Source organism: Oryzias melastigma, linkage group LG18 (genome assembly GCF_002922805.2).
Source record: "Oryzias melastigma strain HK-1 linkage group LG18, ASM292280v2, whole genome shotgun sequence".
Classification (NCBI taxonomy): domain Eukaryota; kingdom Metazoa; phylum Chordata; class Actinopteri; order Beloniformes; family Adrianichthyidae; genus Oryzias; species Oryzias melastigma.
This window is the reverse complement of record NC_050529.1, coordinates 19,183,936-19,202,869: the sequence shown is the minus strand read 5'-3', so window position 1 is coordinate 19,202,869 and position 18,934 is coordinate 19,183,936. Positions and strand designations below refer to the sequence as shown.

The following is an 18,934-nucleotide window of genomic DNA, read 5'->3' as shown; positions in this document are numbered from 1 at the left end:
TTTGTTTTGTTTGTATTTTAAATAACATTGGCCCCAATCTAGCTCCGTAGACTTCTACTTAATTTTTGTTATTTCAGTTCACTGTTCTGGTAAAATTAAGATGTTGGCTTCAACATTATAGCAAAATAAATGTTTTGTGCATTAGCATTTTGTCCTGTTAATGTGTCTTTTTAACATAACAGAATAAGATGTTTTTTAATAATCAATCCAATGTTTCTATGGCAACGACTCTCATCAATTAGAAGTGAGCTTGTTGGAAGTCCATACCCGTATCACGTGAAAGTGGGCTCTGGAGAATCAAACGGTTCAAAAAAATCATCGTGAGACCACATACTTTTATTAAAGCATCTGATTGGTCAGTTTATAACTTCAATAACTTTAAATAAAGGAAAAGTATAACAATAACAAAAAAAAATAAGTAATATGCCAAAAAGAAAGGAAATGGAGCAAGAATGGTTATTCTGACTAACAGAATGACTGGGTAATAACTGTTTATTTCTCGGTTGAAGTCTATGACTTCCTGTTTGAACCAAGGGGGAGGGGTCACTCAGTCCAGCCCATTTATAGTCAATGGTTCTGACTTTCTTCCCTGGCCCTGCATCCTCTCGTGGGTCAGACGTGTGGATGACACACCGGTAACAATCCAAACCCAGGAAGTGGAGGAATTCACTGCCACCATCCACATTAACATTACAGCAGAAGCCAAATCTACCAGGAAGGAATCAACAAAGAAAAGAGCCACTTTGAGACTAACCTTGGGAAGGGCCGTTCTCCCAGCATTCCTCCAAGAAAGAAGGAGTCAATCCAGAAAAGGGAAAGAAGCGACAGTGATACTGTCCTCCCGTCTGTATCAGCCTGAGAAACTTGCTATGACTTAAAACCCAGTTGTATAGCAATGAAAAGGTGAGAGTATGGTTATTTAGGTCTCACAGACGACGTCTCCAGTGTTAAAGGGTTAAATGCTGCCATCCATGTCCAAATGGAGAAAAATCTCTCCACTGGGGGAGGGGCGTTTCATTTTACACATTCAAGATGATTTGTGTCCATCACCCGGAGTACTAGCACTTCCTTTGTCTTCACACTACACTTCCCATCAGTCCCTGCTGTCACTCCCAGAAGCTCCAGAGCTGTTTTCTATCTGCACTCCCTCCCAGCAGTATCTAATCAGTATATGTCACTCTACCAGTTTCCCCCGAACGTTCTCTTCCTGACCTGATCTTCTGTTTCATCTGAACCTGCTTCGTCTTCCACTCTGATTGTTTGCCGCCTGCCCCGACCCTCGCCTGGACCCTGGTTGTTGTCTGATGCCCTCATGCTCATGTTGCTCTTCTGCCTGCCAGACCCTGATTTAGCTTTGTGGATTTTTTAAGCTGTGCTTCACTCCTGTTCTCCGAATAAACCTGCTGGACGTGGATCCAGCCGTCTTCCTGTTTGTGACGATACCATTTCTAGTCTTTGGTCCCATTCCCATTCACACACTCTGTACGACGCCCTCATTAGCTGAGAACATCAGCATTTTTCTAAAATAATGGCTAAACGCCAAATTAGCATAAAAATCCTCGAAAAACAAATTAGTCAAAAAAATAGAAGCTTAACTCTAAATTAGCCTAAAACTCCAGTAGACAACAAACTAGCAAAAACATTAGCATGTTGCTAAAATAGAACTTCTTAAAGTAGAAATTTTTTTAAAATGACAATTTTTTTTTCTTTGGCCAGAGAGCCACCATGAAGAGATAAAAGAGCCACATGTTGCAGACCATGTTCTAGCTTTACTGTACAGACAAAAAGGCTATCCTTCAAATAATGAATAACACAGGATTCATTGATTTAGATTATAAAAGAATGTTAATTTTATGTCAAAAACCCCAATCCCAATACAAATATACTCCTTGTTTTATATTTGAAGAGTTTCTTTTTCCCTTTTCTGTTCGCCTGGTGCTGTTGAGAACCAATGGTGGCCTCTTTAGGCTCATCTGCTGCCAGAGAAATTGCCTAACATTTGAAGCCACACATCATAAAAAGAATAAATGTTTTAAAAATGAAAAAGATCTGCTTGTGTCACTCCAGAAAAATCTGTCTTCCCTTTAAGCCTCAGAACGGACTGTAACTTGATTCTGTAATGTGGACCCTCAAGCTTAACACAGGGACTAACACAGGGAGGGGAGGCGCTCAGACGCAGAGCCGGAGTACGAACTGTTTAGTTTGGCAATGAGCCTGATGTTGGAGGTTAGTTATCAGTACCTTTGAATTAAATATAAATATTTACAGAGACAGATCTGATGTTGTTCTGCGTAGTTTGCTAATTTTAGGTGCCATAGGTTCAAGAAATCGTTCTGCGTTTCACACAAACAGCCAATCTAGTCCAAACATGCCCACAAAACCCCCATAAGTCCTCATTTTCTCCGAGGGCATTTTCCTCATTCAACAATAGAAAACTACATTCTGAAAGAACGAAACTTGTTTGCAACAAACTCATGAGGTTCACAAACATGTTAATAACTGGAATCACCACATACTCACTAAATAAATCAAACCAAACCCAGCAATTCCTGGAACATTAGATCCAAAAAGAGAAACCACTTGGAAGATGATTCATGTTAAGCCTTTTATTGGGATCAGCCAAATTTCCCGGCAGTCAAATGATCCCACTTAAATTTGGACCGGGCGACATCATGCACGAGCGATTTAGTTTAGTTGTCTTTGAGGCTTTACTCCACGCCAAAGGAGATGGTCAAAACGATATTGTCAGTAGGAAATTGAAGGCTTCAGTGTATTACAAAAGCATAAATCTGTTTTAGGAGAGAAAACTGTCATAGATTCGTCCAAAAATGCAAAAGTTGGTTAAACAACATGAAGCAAACTGACATTCGGGATAAAAAAAGGTCTTTTTGGTTCCTTTGTTGGACGTGTTTAAATTCCTTTGGGTTTTCTTCTTAGGTTGTTGTTTAATGGAAAGTCGTCTATTGTCTGGAACGGCTTTGTGTTTGTGCATGAAAGGAGGGTTAGAACTGAAGTACTCGGCCTTTTTACACCGCTCTGACACTTTTACAAAGAATCACACCGGTATTCTTCTAAACGCTTTAAGAAGCTTATTGAGCATAAAGAGCTACGGCAGGTTAGACACGTGGACGTCTGTTCACGCTTTAATCGGAATCTAAACATCTTTTAATAGACGGATGTTGAACCAAACAATAGAGTGATGACGTTTAATCGGAGCTACGTTCACACTGATCATGTGACGGGTGTTCAAAAAAGTGTGTTCTTGTACGCGCACTTCTTGTTCGTTCACATCTCTATTCCAATGTATAAAAGACTTTGTGTCATTTATTTCACCGGGCACAAACCACAATTATGAATTTCTCCTACATAATCAATTTTCTAACGATTGGTACTTCCGTCCATTAAAAAGGGCGTCATCTATACGTCACTACCAATCAGAGTCCCTTATTGGTAAAAATTTGACCTGGCTTGACTTGCACTTGGCCATGCATCTTGTACGGAGAGCCTTATTATGCCCATTATAAAAATGAGAGTGTTAAATGCAAAAGCCCAAAACGCGTATTTATGGGTTTGTACATCGACTTTTTATTGGAAGAGGTCGCTTGAACACGCGGTACCAACAAGGACTAAAAAATATGAATAAAACTTTCGATGAGCAATATTAGTATTGCCTCGACGTTATGACTTACAATGTGTGATGATAATATTGCGATGACAATAACACTTACGATCTTTATTCTTATATTTGCCATGACAATATGACTTACGATGTGCGATGTTAATGATCAATATTGCGATGACAATATTAATTAAGATTTTTGTTATTAATATTGCAATGACGATATGAGTTACAATGTGCGATAATAATGATCAATATTGCGATGACAATATTAATTACGATGTGCGATAATAATATTGCGATGACAATAACACTTACAATCTTAATTATTATTATTGCCATGAAAATAAGACTTACGATGTTGGATATTAATGATCGAAATTGCGATAACAAAATGACTTACGATGTGCAATTTTAATATTGCGATGACAGTAACACTTACGATGTTTATTATGAATATTGCAATGACAATATGACTTACGATATACGATATTAATATTGCGATGACAATAACACGATCATTATTATCAATATGAATAAATGAATGAAATAGTTTATTTCAAGCAATCATGTCATAATACATAACATAACACTTAATGAATCACAAGTAGATCGTTAGAAAGGGAGTTTAAGGAAGCGAACTTATATAATTCCACCCCGACTCGACCATACCATTTTCTCTACATGAATTATCAACATCTGGTTCAGGACTTAATATCAAATATTAATAACACGTGTCTGCTCATGACCCGGAACCGGAATATTGCAATAACAATATCACTTACAATGCAAAAACAAATCACAAAACAGGAAATCCATCATTTCCACATCAGAGGAATAATGTACCATCTAACACTGAAGAATTTAATTTGATTGGTCACCACTGTGAAGGGTTCATTTGATTGCTCAGTTGTGTAAATTACTATACTACATGTTTTTATTGCAGCCTACATTTTTTGCGACATGCGTATCACAGGTTGATATCGTGATAACGATAAATTTGCAATTTATTGTGCAGGTCTAGTATGAACGTACCTTTACTCTGCATTTCAATCATTTCCACTTTCGATTCAGACAATTGCTTTAGGGTCTGAACCTTGTCCTGACAGCGTCTATCGGACTTCCAACACAACACATCAAACACACAAAAATAAAGGAGATTACACAAAGTTTCAGAACTGAAACCACAACAATTACTGTAAATCCTGCTCAGTAAAACAGAAACTCTAACACACTCCTCACCTGTCACATACCATGCAGTGGGCAGGGTTTTCCTGTAACTTTTAACGTCTTGCAGAGTAACAGACGCTTTGTGTAGCTGCAGTAAACGGCTCTGCGTTCTGGCTGCCTCACAGCTCCATCGTTGTTTGTAGAGATTACTCTGGACTCCCTCTAGAATGGTTTATGAACATATATACCACGTCTGGGTCTTAAGCAAAAGCAGCACGACTACTGTAACCAGGGGCCCCACGACACGTCTAATGCCCCAGGGCAACTGTTCAGTTGACCTCACGGTTAATCCAGCCTGCTCCGTCTCTCCCTGCAGCTGCAGGTTCTGCTGCACGTGCCAGGACCGGTTTAGGCTCTGAGCTTTACGATGCTTGGCTCTGAGCGTGCTGGAACATGGAGGGAGCCAACTGCAACCACGTTGTTGCTCCCTGGGAAAAGTGAAAACATTACGCACTAGAAGTCAGTCACCCAAAGTTAACAGACACATGTAATTCGATTTTCTGTTACTTGCTTTTTCAATTTTATAAAGTGCCTTGAGGAACTAAAAAAAACTCACTAAAGTAAGAAAAACTGCTATAAGTGTGAGGAATTGTGCCCACTCCATTGTATACTTTTAGTTGCTAACAGTAATAAATATATAAAAGACGTGCAACCATTAATTAATTAAAAAAATTACAAAAATATCTAAAAAAAACTTTTCAGATATCCTCTTAATGCCATCAGCAAATCTGATTTTCTCCAGTTGTAGTCTCTCAAAATGACAAAGGGGAGCAGTGCACTGCAGGCTATGCAAATAAGAGCAGCCCAGTTAAAGAGCAGCAATCTGTCTGGCTGTAAGACAATAAACAAATAAGACACTAAAACAAAATAGTGCTGATAATGCCGTTTATTTATCTCAGAGCTCCTCGTGAGAGCAAAGTTTAAGCCACACAACCATCAAAAGTTTGTTTGTACGCTACAGTAGCAAAGCCTTTCATAATATTATTATTATTTATCAATCCCACAGATTATTAGTCTAAATTTTATACACCAGTATCAAAAAACGCACCAATATCCCTTTAAATTTAACATGTTTTTCTGCCTAAAAGAGCATTTTTACATATTTTGTTATTTAAATTGCTAATGTTAAGATAAGGGGAGAGAATGTTGCTCCATGGAGCGGGGTTCCTCCACGCTAGGCCTACACACAATATCACGACGATACATAAATGTATCATTATCGTGATATCGTGTGATACACGTATCGCATTAGATGAGGAAAACACTGATAAATAGTTATTTATAATGTTTACACACATCCTACAATAATCTTGAAGTATTTAACAAATCAAATAGAGCCAATTGACAAATTAGAACCCTTTCAGCACCTAAACAATGCATTTGCCGTGCACTATTTATGGGTAGACACCATAGTTATTCCAGTTTGACGGCCCATAGTTTGCCTATCCCTGCTCTAGTATTTACTAAGGTACAGTACTGACTGTGCACAGGTAATATGTGATTACCTGTAGGACATAATACCCTCACAAAATACTCTCTGATTGTCTAATTTCCCTGTTTCTAACAAGCAGAGTGTCCACAAGAGACGTGCGAGGACCGTACATGTAGGGCTGGATATCTCTAGTAATATCCAATAACGGATTTGATTCAAAAGAGACTGGATGGATTTGGTTCAGAGTTTTTTTCTTTCCAAGATTATTTCGATCCACTCAATCAATTCAGTTTTGAGTTTACGCATTTAGACACATTTGTTTAGAAATACATTAATAATCTATATATGTTTCAAAGAAATTCATATTAATGGGATACTTTAAAGTGTATTAGTGGAATGATAATAAGATAGAAATTTTCAGATTAAAAAACAAAAAAAAGAGTTAAAAGTGAGAAAAATATTTGAAACAGAAAAAGCTGAAAATTATTATTTTAGATTAGCAAAAAGTTTTGGACATTTTACATTTTTTTGTAAAATTTTTTTCAAAAGTATTTATTTGGGTTTCAAATATATATTGCCCCAAAATAGCTCCTTAGATGGGAAAACCGCGATGATCTGTGTGTTTGCTGAGGAATCTCCAAATATCTGTTCTTTTCTTTTTAATAACTAATTTCAAACATTTGAACTTTAGATGGAAAGACCTCGTCCTCAGCCTCGCGCTATAAACTTCCTCGAGTTGTTAGAGCGACATGACGATAAGGAAGTCAACTGTGAAATGATTAACTACCTTTGGTTTTCCTTTACAGTAAAAGGAATGACTTCTTTGAAGTGCTGTTGGCTTCTTAGCTTAAGTTAAGAAGTTCCTTCAAAAAACTGATTTCAAAATAAAAGTCCTGGATAATTTCTTAGACTTATTTACACATTTCTCTTTGCACGTCAGGCCAAATATTAGCTGATACAACTTGTACAAAAAAACCCACTATCACATCTGACTCCTTTATCTATTTGTATTCCTGTTAGTAAAACCACAATGTTGTTCTGCACCTGAACTCATAAACCGTTGATAAAGTTTCAGTGTTTCTGAAGGATTTCCCCCTCTGCTTTGCTTTGCTTGGAAGTCGAATCGCCAAAACAGACACACAAACAGACTCTTATCGCACAAAATGAGAAATTTGCACTTTTGATTGTCTAAGCGGGCCACAAAGAAAGTTTGCCACGCTGTTTGACCCGTTCACACGCAGCACTGGGCGTGCTGCTGTCCGTAAGGGGGAGTGAGCTGAACCCAAACATTGACAAAGTGGATCAGGGACATGAAAGGAGTGGAATGTCAAGAACACACAGTCAATAAACCAGAAAAGCCTCATTACTTTATACAACTCATAAAAGCTATAGAAACCTAAGGTTTCCCAGAATGCCACATACCAGCATCAACAGAAACAGCAATGCCTCGTGTGTACAGACAAATATTTACCAGTGTCACATGTCAGAAATGTGTAGAGGTTTCTGATTTATTTTATAAGTGGTCTTTTGATTATGATTATACCGTTTTTAGCCAAAATAAATTTTTTTGTTAAAAATATAATTTTCATCAACGGGGCTTTTTCTTGCTTTACTTTTTGTACATCACAATTAGTCGACTAATCGGCTATTGAAATAGTCGACGACTAATTTAATAGTCTATTAGTCATTAACTTATATTATCTGGAGTCAGAGTGTACTAAAGTTGAAAGTTATAATGACATTCTGCAGCTTTTTGGAGTATTTTGACATGTATTAAGGTTTTCTTTAGGCTAATTTTGGAGTTTAGTTAATATTTCAGATACATGCTAGCTGTTTTGGCTAATTTAGGCTTTTTGTTGTTTGTATTTAGGCTACTTTTTAATTTAGTTAATATTTCCGCTACATTCTAGCTGTTTTGGCTAACTTTGGCTTTTTTTTATTATTTTTTTATGCTGATTTGGCATTTAACTAATATTTTAGTTGACTATCACTTTCAGCATCTTCAGCTATCGTCACTAGCATCTTCAGCTGCAAAATTTGGCTTACAGCATTCACACTAGCATGTTCACAGATAAAGCTAGGGTGAATATATCTAGTTTTTGGTTAGTTTAAAGATAATGTTGGTTAAGTCGGCTAATCGTAAAACATAATCAGTAATTAGTCGACTATTGTGGCAGCACTAATCGTGTATAACAGGAATTTAATGTTGTTTGAAATAACATTGCAGGCGGCTACGAAGAATACCGTCATACAGAGGAAAATGGAATAGCTAGCTTAGCGCTATATTGGTGCTTTCTAATGTCGTTATCACTTTCTACCAATCAACGTCCCAACCATCCTGTTCTATTTTTCTATGGACCTACAATGGATGTTGGCTCTCAAGAGGTACGGGTCGGAACTGTTTAATGGGTCCGTTTTACAATGGAAACATTCAAAATACCGGACCATACCGCTCAGTGGAAACGAGACTTTTGGAGCCAAACACGCCTTTGAAAACTTTATTGACATTCAAAAATCAGCTCATTTGTCCAATAGATTAAAAAAAAAAAAATAAAGTTTGATTTCTATTAATTCACACAAACTTTTACTGATTCTTAACCTTTTAAAAACCATTAGATGGAACTCACGCTGAAGAAGCAATTTTAGAAAAAATACAATGGCTGACTTGTTGTTGGGCGGCCCCCATTAGTCGATTAGTCACGACTATGGTGACTATTAAAATAGTCAGACTAATTTAATAGTCGATTAGTCATTTGTGAAACTACGGGGCACCCTTTCTAAAGCTGCTTCTTCACATGCGCAGTAGTGCTAATTTGGGTCAGTAGCACAGGGAGTTCTAAGAAGATTTAGGAACTATAACAACACAGTGACAGAGCTAGAAAGTGAGAAACAAAAAATAATAAATAAATAAAAGACAAAAATGTCCAATGCAATTTCTGCAAGCCAGAACTTGTGTTCCACCGCAGCAGAACGACGATGCATGAGCATCTGAAGAAGAAGCCTAACAGAGTATAAAAACGATGAAGAGGGATCGTCGTCTAGCTAAGCTATGCTAACATTAGCGACTACGAGTAGGAGCATCACATAGTTTGGACCAAAACTTTATCTTTAGTGAAAAAGAGTTCCTTTGTTTCAGATGCCAACTTCATTTGATTTAAGTCTTGTTTTAATGCCAGAAACAAATGGAGGGGAAAAGCTGCAGGATTTTTTTAAAGGTTTATTAAGCTAATTGTCTTTATTTCTAGTTAGCATATAGCTTAAAACAGTTCAAAGCTAATAATGGTGAAGATGTGTCTTACATCCAGTTCACACATGACCCGATTAGTCAACTAATCCTAAAAATAACCAGTGATTAACTTTCCAGTACCGTCAACAGGTGAGTCGGTAAAGAATATAAAACAGTAAAAAACTTTATTTTTCACTCATAAGTTGAGAAAATGACTTTTATCCAGACAAATCAAAGCACAAAACAGCAATAATAATCTATTTATTTTATCAATCTTCCTTGATTATTGCTAATAAATAAAATTCTCTTTGGTTAATTTTGTAACATTATCGACACATTCTTAGATTGCGGTTCCTTTGGACAATAACAACTGAAGTAATCAGATTACTTCAGTCAAACTTAGTTTAGATCAAAGTACCAACAGAATCCTAAAACATGGCTGGAATCAGAATCAACTGACTTTGTTTATCTGCCCACATTTTTACCAGCAAACTGCTCAAAATATCTTGATATTAAAGTGATTTAATCATATTTCAAATGAAGCTGAAAAGATTGATTGGCTTTGACTGGTTGACCCATATTTACCGAGCTGCTAAAGTCCAAATCCTCCCCGGTGTGCTGTATTAGTACCTGGTGTTTACACAGTCACACTCCACAGTCCTGGATCTGGAGGCTTACGAGAGCCTGAGCCGCGGCTGCACCACGACGCTTGGATTACAGTTTATTGTTTCTTCCTGGCTCTTTATTTGCTGAGGAGAGCTGCTCTGGGGTTCACGGTTTGGTTGTGTGGGAGAAGACCGATGATGCAAAGTCTGGCATCAGGGGATCGACCTTCTGCAGCCGGGAAAGGTGAAACGTTAACGCGTGTTGTTGAGAGGGCAAAGCGTTACTTAAGACTCCACCTCCTCCAGCACGAGGGGTCAAGAGGTCACAGTTAACACGAAAAAATTAGTCACTGGAGTATGGAAACAAAATCAGTTGATGCTGCAGTTTATTACACTGATTTATTCTGCTTTGATCAGCTGAGACAGCAGCAGAAACCACTTTTACTGTCCGTTTACTGTCCGCTATCCGTTTAAAGATTGTGTTTTTAACATGTTCTTGAAGGAAAATTATATGAGGTCAAATCAGCATCAGCTTAAAGTGAACGAAAAAATAATTTAATGAAAATTTGAAAACAAGACTGGAAATTTGAAAAAAAAAAGTGAAAATTGATTTATATTAATTCGCACAATGTTTGAAATTTTGAAGAAAACAAACCCTGAAAATAAAAAATAAAAAAACGTTTTATTTAAAAAAAAAAAAAAAAAACTTCAAATGAATCTTGAAAATTTTTCAAAAATAGTAAAATAAAAAATTAGATTCTAGATACGGAATTTTAGCTTCCGGGTGCAGTTGCGAAATTACCACTTCCAGCTCTTATCGAGGCATATGATTGGTCGGTTTGTAACTTGAAAAATTTGCAATAAAAATATATTTAATGAAAAACAAAAAATAGTGTTCAAAAGAGACATCAGAGCAAGAATGATGATTCTGAGTAATAGCTGTTTATTTCACAATTGGAGTCTATGGATTTTGGGACCAGTTGGTACTACCTATTTGGGATGTGAGGGGGGGGGGGATAATCAGTCCAGTATCTCTATGTACTGTCTACGGGGTGAACGAGGCTTTTTTATCTGTGATCCAACACTATGGAACCCTTTGCCACTAAATATTAGAGAAGCATCTTCACTTCATCACTTCATCTTCACATTTTGCTTTATTTTACATTCAAGTTTTAATATGTTTTAATCCCATTGACTGTATATTTACTGGACATATCAACCTGTTGCAAACAGGAAGTAGATGTCAAAGTCGCATAGACTTCAATTGAGAAATAAACTGTTATTTCTCAGTCATTTTATTAGTCAGAATCACCATTCTTGCTCTCATATCTTCCTCTCAACATGTTCTTTTAAAGATATTTAAAGATATATCAATCAGATACCTCAGTAACAGCATGTGGTTCTCACTGGCCCCCACCTCGGACAGTTGATCGACAGATTCTCCCTTTCATGATTGGCCACAGTAGTTTCTCCAAAAACGCGACTCAGACCGACTCGGACCAATCACTGTCGACAGGTTTGAAAATGGCGACAGACGAACAGGAAGTGGCGAAGAGGGCATTGTCTATGGGTGATGTCATAAGAGAGATAATATACTGCATGTCTATGTTTTAATATTTGTATTCACTTTTTAATTAAAGTTGTTATAAACAATTTTAGCCTTAATGTACAGTGATTTGTTTGGTTTTAAATTGTGTTTAAATAAAGATGATGCAGAAAGTATATCCTAGAAAACGAAACTGATTTTTTATTTTAGCTAAATCATAGCTATAAAAGAGAACTGCTTTTGAAATAGATCAAAAGATGATCGTGGAGCTCATGACGTGTACTCTTTTATCCTGTCTCGACAGTGCGATCCGTCCAGAAACAGAGGCCACACGTTCAAAGCTCCCATACTCTTTCTGTTTGGACTCCGCCGCTCGGAGGCCACGCCAGAGAATTGGTCCGTGCACAATGCTCATTGTTCCAGAAGCTGTTTGTCTTTCCCAGCTGGCACGGCGCGTCGCTCCAGCACCATCGAACCAACGAGCCAATCTGCAGATTAAAAATAGGCCTTCACATGAGAAGCGGGGGATTCCCCACGCATGCAGAGCCACGTGGTTCTCGTTAGGTCCAGACTCATCTCTGCCATCTCTGAATCAATTTCCTTTGCATCATTAAAAAAGCTGATATGTGAACAACTATTGTAGTTATGAAAAGATCACAAAGACCTGTGGACTCGTCCAGCACCGATGACATCACTCCTATAAACGTTCCAGAGTTATGAAGCCGCATGTGTCACGACACACCCACCCGAATGTTAGACGTCGGGGTTAGTGCCCCCCCGCCGTCAGCATATGGCTCTTTTTGGTCACATCACTTCAGACGCAGCTGCACACTCAGAAAAAAAAGAGGCTAGGAGAGAAATGTGGGACAGGACAAACCAGTTCTCTATCTAGAGAGCAGCACTGACGTCTGCTTTTAAAAAACACCTTTGGTTTCTTTAATCCTTTGTTGATTTTGTTTGGTTGCTTATTTTTAGGATTTGGTTTCTTGAAGTTCTTTGTCAGAATTTTTTCTAAGATCTGCATCCTTTAACAGTAAAAGCACGATTTGGGCCTCTTTCTTACTGATCAATAGAAGCTGATAGTCTTATTTTGAAATATTTTTATACATTTATTACATTTATAACAGCTATAATTTTTTGGCTTAAATAGAAACATAGAAACTAGTTCTTTTTCAAATTAGTTTTTTCTATTTGACAAAAGCTTGAATCATTTAATTTCAAAATAAAAGACTTCAGGATTCAGATCATCACATTGTTATATCTTTGGTCTACCTTAGTCTTCTTTTTAGTATTAATCTGAACATAAACTTCTTTGGTTTATGATCCAGGAAAAAAGTATATAAAGAATGTAGATTAGAAGAACATATATTTGATCAACTCCCCTCTGGTTAGCTTCTAACCACTTTTGTTCAGTTAAAGATAACGTGTTTTAAACTGATAAAAATAAACTAAATTTAAATCAGACTTTCACCAAAGTTTAGCCTTATATTTGAAATATTTATTCTGGAGAAAGTGTGGAACCAAAAGGGCTTAGTGATGTCAAACTTTATCTTACGTCTTAACGTATTCTCACTCCCAACTCCTCATATATGGACGTATGGTTCGGGCCCCCTCTGCGCCACTTTCTGACATTTCATTTAGTGTGTCACCAACTTGTTGTTTTGCTACATGTTTGGTTTTGCCAACCCTTTTTGGAGTTTTTTTATCTTTTGGGTGTCCCCATCCTGCCTGTTCCCATCAAATTGAGTGTCCCCTACCTCCAGGCCGCGAACCAGTACCGGTCCGGGGGCCGCTTGGCCACAGATGCTAATCAGGAGCCCCCAACCCTCAAGACACAGAACTGGTGCCCTAACCAGTAGCACTTATGTATCCGGTTCCTCAACCCAAAGGCTGGGGACCTGTGATCTAATAGGAACAGCCAGCATGTCAAAAAACAACGAGTTCTGGATATCCAAACATCGAAAAGTGGCGCGGAGGGGGCCTGGAACTTATCTCCATGTATGACTAGTTGGGAATGTGTAGCATTTCTAGGTTTAATTTTTCTTTACTTTTTTCAATTTTGGTGAATCAGGAGTAGATGATAAATTGCACCTGGTGACTTAGATGCTACAACTAGCGGGCTACAAGCTCCCTGCTCCACTCCATTCTGATGCATCCTATTGCAGACAACTTCCTTGTCTGAGCTGGGATCTGGCTCAAAACTCTACGACTGGATAACTCTGATACTGCTCAGTAATGTTAGGTTGGAGATGTGAGGAGCCAATAGATTGAGGATAGGAAATGAAAACAGAGGTGATGTTCTAATTAACTTTAATCACAATTAAAAGCTTTTTCAACAGATCTCAAGATTATTTGGAGAGAGATTTTAAATGTTTATCTCCTGCTCAGTGTTGCTCACGCCTCAAAACAGGTTTCTACAAATGCAGGCTCTCTATTTTTAGAAACTAATGACAATGCAAAACTAAAGTGAAACTGTTTCGACACGCTGTTGTTGTTCCCCTTTGAGCACAGGGGTGTCAAACTCAGTCACTCAGGGGGCCAAAATCCAAAACACACATTTGGTCGCAGGCCGAACACTAAATTGTTAAAACTTTTAAAATGTAAAATGTAATGTTTAAGAAGGAAAGCCTGAAGACCTTCAACTGAAACGGCTCTGACAAAACTGACTAATGATATACGTTTGAATACAGACAGCGGATATAATGTCAGTGATAGTTTTATTGGATCTCAAAAACATTCGACCACTCTATACTACTCAGACGACTGGAAAACTGGGTGGGTCTCACTGGGCCAGTACGAAACTGGTTCAAAACGTACTTAGAAAACAGGAAACATTTTGTGCTAATTAATAACATCACATCTGAGCCAATAGAAACAACATGTGGAGTTCTCCAGGGCTCCATACTAGGACCACTTCTATTTCACATCTAGATCAGGGGTATTTAAATCCAGGCCTCGAGGGCCGGTGTCCTACATGTTTTCCAACCAACCTTCCATTGAAGCTCCTTATTGGCTAAACATACCTGATCCTGGAAATTAGCAGCAGATAAGGCAGGATTTCTGGACCCTCGAGGCCTGGATTTGGGCCTCTCTGCTGTAGGTTTTCCAGAAATCCTGCCTTATCTGCTGCTAATTTCATATCAGACATGTAGGACACCGGCCCTCGAGGCCTGGATTTGAATACCCCTGATCTAGATGCTTCCACTGGCCCAGGTTATGAAGAACAACAACATTAGTTACCATAGCTATGCAGATGACACACAGATATATATTAGACTGACACCAGGAGACCGAGGCCCTGTACAGGCTCTTGGTAAATGCATTGAGGACATTAATGACTGGATGTGTCACAACTTACTTCAATTAAACAAAAACAGAACTGAGATTAAAGATGAACCTCGGTGGTTGCTAAGGAGCTTCAATCTAGTCATTTAAAAACTACAAACCAGACCAGAAACTTGGGTGTAGTGATAGACACAGACCTACATTTCTGAAAAATCAGCCTATTATCTCAAATATATCTCAAGGATTAAAGATCTGATGTCTAAGCAGGACCTGGAGAAACTAGTGCATGCTTTCATCTTTAGTCGACTTGATTACTGTAACAGTGTTTTTACAGGACTACCAAAAAAATCCATCAGGAAACTGCAGCTTATTCAGAACTCTGCTGCTCGGGTTCTCACAAGGACCAAGAAAGTAGACCACATCAGTCCAGTTCTGAGGTCTTTACACTGGTTACCTGTTTGTCAGAGGATAGACTTTAAAGTTCAGTTACTGGTTTATAAAGTTTATAAAAATACATGACTGACATCTTGGCCTTGACTTTGACAGTGTTTTAGCACATCCTGTCAAGGGTCACCATAGTGAAACATGGGTCGTTTGGCACAGATTTTTACGCCCTTCCTAACACAAGCCTGGCTGGGGACAGGCACAGGGAGACCCAGAGTCTCATGTGGCTACATAATAGGCTACCCTCCACTTTCACGTTTTGTACACAAATGGCTCCAATCTGGGCCTTTTTACGCACATGGATGAACTGTAACCATGATGCTGCCTGCCACTACTCTGCTTCTGCATTCCGGACTTAAGACAAGTTCTTACATGAAAAAAAAATGGGGGTACTTTCAACCCCTTCCAGATAAATTCAGGAGAAACTTGGCCCAAATCCCTCTTCCAGTCATTTGTTTACAACCCTGAATGAAGTGTTATATTTATGCAACATGAGTTTCACTTTGAAGAATTGATAAATGTTTCCTTGTGGCTCCAAGGAACTTACTCTGGCGCGTTTTTTATCCACCTAAACTTTTCCTGGAACAGAAAAACCCATTTGGATCAGCAGCTGGAGAAGGCGCGCGTCCTTACCTGCGATATGGACATGTTTAGGTAGACAAAGAGTCCGGTGGTGGAAGCGATCTGCAGAACCACCACCACGATCACCACCATCGCCAGCCACATCTTGGACGGCGTCTCCCGGCGCGCGGAGCCGCTCGGCCCGCCGGTGGGGACCATCATGTAGGTGGTGGAGTCGCTGCTCACCGATCTGAAGTAATCCTGCTGCTGCTGCTGCTGCTGCTGTGCGCTCGGAGTGGCCATGGCATTCCCGACGCATGAGGAGAGCACGCAATCAGAAAAGAAAAAACAGCAGCAAAACGCCGTTCACGGACTACAACCACGGACTGGAGCAAAGTTCGATTCCCATGCGGTCGCCAGCCCGGCAGGAACGCTCCGCGGATGAGGTGAGGGGACGCCCTCAGAGGTCCAGATCGGACATGTTCGTGTCTGTTCTGCGCTCAGCTGCTGAGAGAGGAGGAATTTAAAAAAAGAGCTGGTTGGAGGAGGAGGTGGTAGCAGCACTAGTGGGACGAGAGCGCAGCAGAGAGGGGCAGGGTTAACCTCTTCATCACCCTGGAGCTGTGGAGGAATGCGCGCACACACTCGCGCCCACACGCTCCAGCTTTGTTTTTTTTTTGGTCTCTATTCCCGACTCATCCCACTCCACCATATCCAACAAGACAACAACAACAACAACAAAATACTTTTTATAGTCTCTAAAACTCCGATCCATCCACAGATGTGGGGATTTCCGCCCCTAAAGGCAGCAGTCTGTGCGCCAAACTTCCCAAACTTCTGAGTCAGAGTTTCTTTGACACCAGGTTTGCAGGAAAAAAAAAAACACTTACAAGAGAAAATATCAACAAGACACTTTAAAATGGTTTCTCTGTGCGCGCGTGCGTGGGTACATGCATGTCACTTAAAAGTTGTGATTGATTTCAGAGTGGCTGCATGGCCTGCAGTGGGCGCGCTTTTTCCTGCTCTTTAATTTATGCAGGATATCTGCCGTTTTTTCAGACCTGCAGGAGATTAACAATGTGAAACATGAACATAATAATCTATTCAAAATAATATCTGCGTGTGCATCAAACTTTAACATAACATAAGACTTTATTGATCCTCACATGAGAAAGTTTTATGTTTACAACTATTCTGGGAATCAAGAATTAGAGAAGCTAAAAAAAACTTAAATGTAAAACGATTATGGAGCCTCCTAAAGGGACATCAAAGTATAAGAAATAAAAATTTAAGTACAGAAAAAAACATGTCTAAGAAATGAATTACTTTTTTTTTTTTTATCTGGTTAGTACCAGTAACTGGTGCTAACCTAGTGAGCATCAGTAATCTGGTGTGTACCAGTTGCTTGTTGGTGCTCATCAGTTATCATCTGGGGTTTACCAGTTATTATCTGGTGTGCATGAGATACTACCTGGTGCATACCAGTTACTACCTGGTCAGTACCATTTAATATCTGGTGCGTACAAGTTAGTATCTGGTGTGTACCGGTTAATATCTGGTGCGCACCAGTTACTATGTGGTGCATACAAGTTAGTATATGGTGCATATAAGTTAGTATCTGGTGCGTACCAGTTAGTATCTGGTGCGTACCGGTTAATATCTGGTGCGCACCAGTTACTATGTGGTGCATACAAGTTAGTATATGGTGCATATAAGTTAGTATCTGGTGCGTACCAGTTGCTATCCGGTGTACACCAGTTAATATCTGGTGTGCACCAGTTACTACGTGGTGCGCACTAGTTACTACCTGGTGGGTACCAGTTAATATCTGGTGCGTACAAGTTAGAACCTGGTGTGTACATGTTAGTATCTGGTGCGTACATGTTAGTATCTGGTGCGTACATGTTAGTATCTAGTGTGTACCAGTTACTACCTGGTGCGTACCAGTTTATATCTGGTGCGCACCAGTTAATATTTGGTGCGCACCAGTCACTAACCAGAAAAAAAGTCTAAAACTTGTAGTTTTTTTTCTGGTTAGTTTGTTAGTTAATGGTGCCCACCAGTTCCTATCTGGTGCTTGGATCCATTTTGCACGATCAGGTTTACAAACGTTTACATAGACTTTACTTTGGAGGTGGCTGCTTGAACGAGTGTTGCTGAGGGTGATGGGAATATAGCTTGAAGCTACGCACATACCAGGCTTTTGATACATAGGAAAGTACTAAACGCATCTTCTTGTAGCCTAGTGTTCACCCTGGAAAAGCAGGGAGGGGCTTCTTCTTCTTCATATTTTGTAACATTTACTAGCACTTGTCTGCCACCTACAGTTAGAAGAGGCTTGTTGTGAAACGTCAAAGCAGTTCATATTTTGTGAATCTTGCTTTAGGCTTTTTTTCACAGATCTATTCTGATTTCTAAAAGACTTGGTGTCATAGAATTCCATCTGAACCCAAACTATTCATTAATAATTTCTTCTCTATGATCAGTTTTCAAACAGTTGGGACACCATCTAAATGTCACGTCTCGTACATAAATGTTTCACCCATTCCTAATCCACAAAGAAGCACAGCACCTTCGCATCACTCATTGTGTTTGTCGATATACGACACACATCCTCCCACAAACACACAATAAAGTGCGTAATATGAGGAGACAGAGTTATTTCCTTTGTTTTATATTTAAGCCACCACAAAGAGCTGGCAAGCAATTTGTGCACATGTGCGTGTAATGGTTAAAAAAAAACAAAGCTCTTTAATAGAGATTAAAGGCAGATGCTTTTATTCAGGCTGCTCAGGGCTCTTCTCATCGTAAATCAAAGTTATTAGTGTTGTTTTTTTTTTTTGTATTTTAAAGCCACCAATATTTAAATGCTGACTTGTTTTTGAAAAGTTACTTTCACCTGTTTTTATTGTTCTATTTAAAGGGCAGAAGTCACAAACTATTTATATTTTTACCAGTTTTTTTAACCACTAAACATTTTGATTCA

The 18,934-nt window shown here is 38.9% G+C and overlaps 1 protein-coding gene across 1 annotated transcript in view; it reads right to left on the bottom strand.

Moving 5' to 3' along the window:
- tnfsf10l (TNF superfamily member 10, like) overlaps window positions 1–16,580 on the bottom strand; it is a 74,326-nt gene extending 57,746 nt beyond the window's left edge. The window contains exon 1 of the mRNA XM_024288722.2: window positions 16,021–16,580. Within this exon, the coding sequence (XP_024144490.1) occupies window positions 16,021–16,251 (231 nt within the window). The 5' untranslated portion in view covers window positions 16,252–16,580. The remainder of the gene's footprint in view (window positions 1–16,020) is intronic.
- Window positions 16,581–18,934: the final 2,354 nt, after the last annotated feature.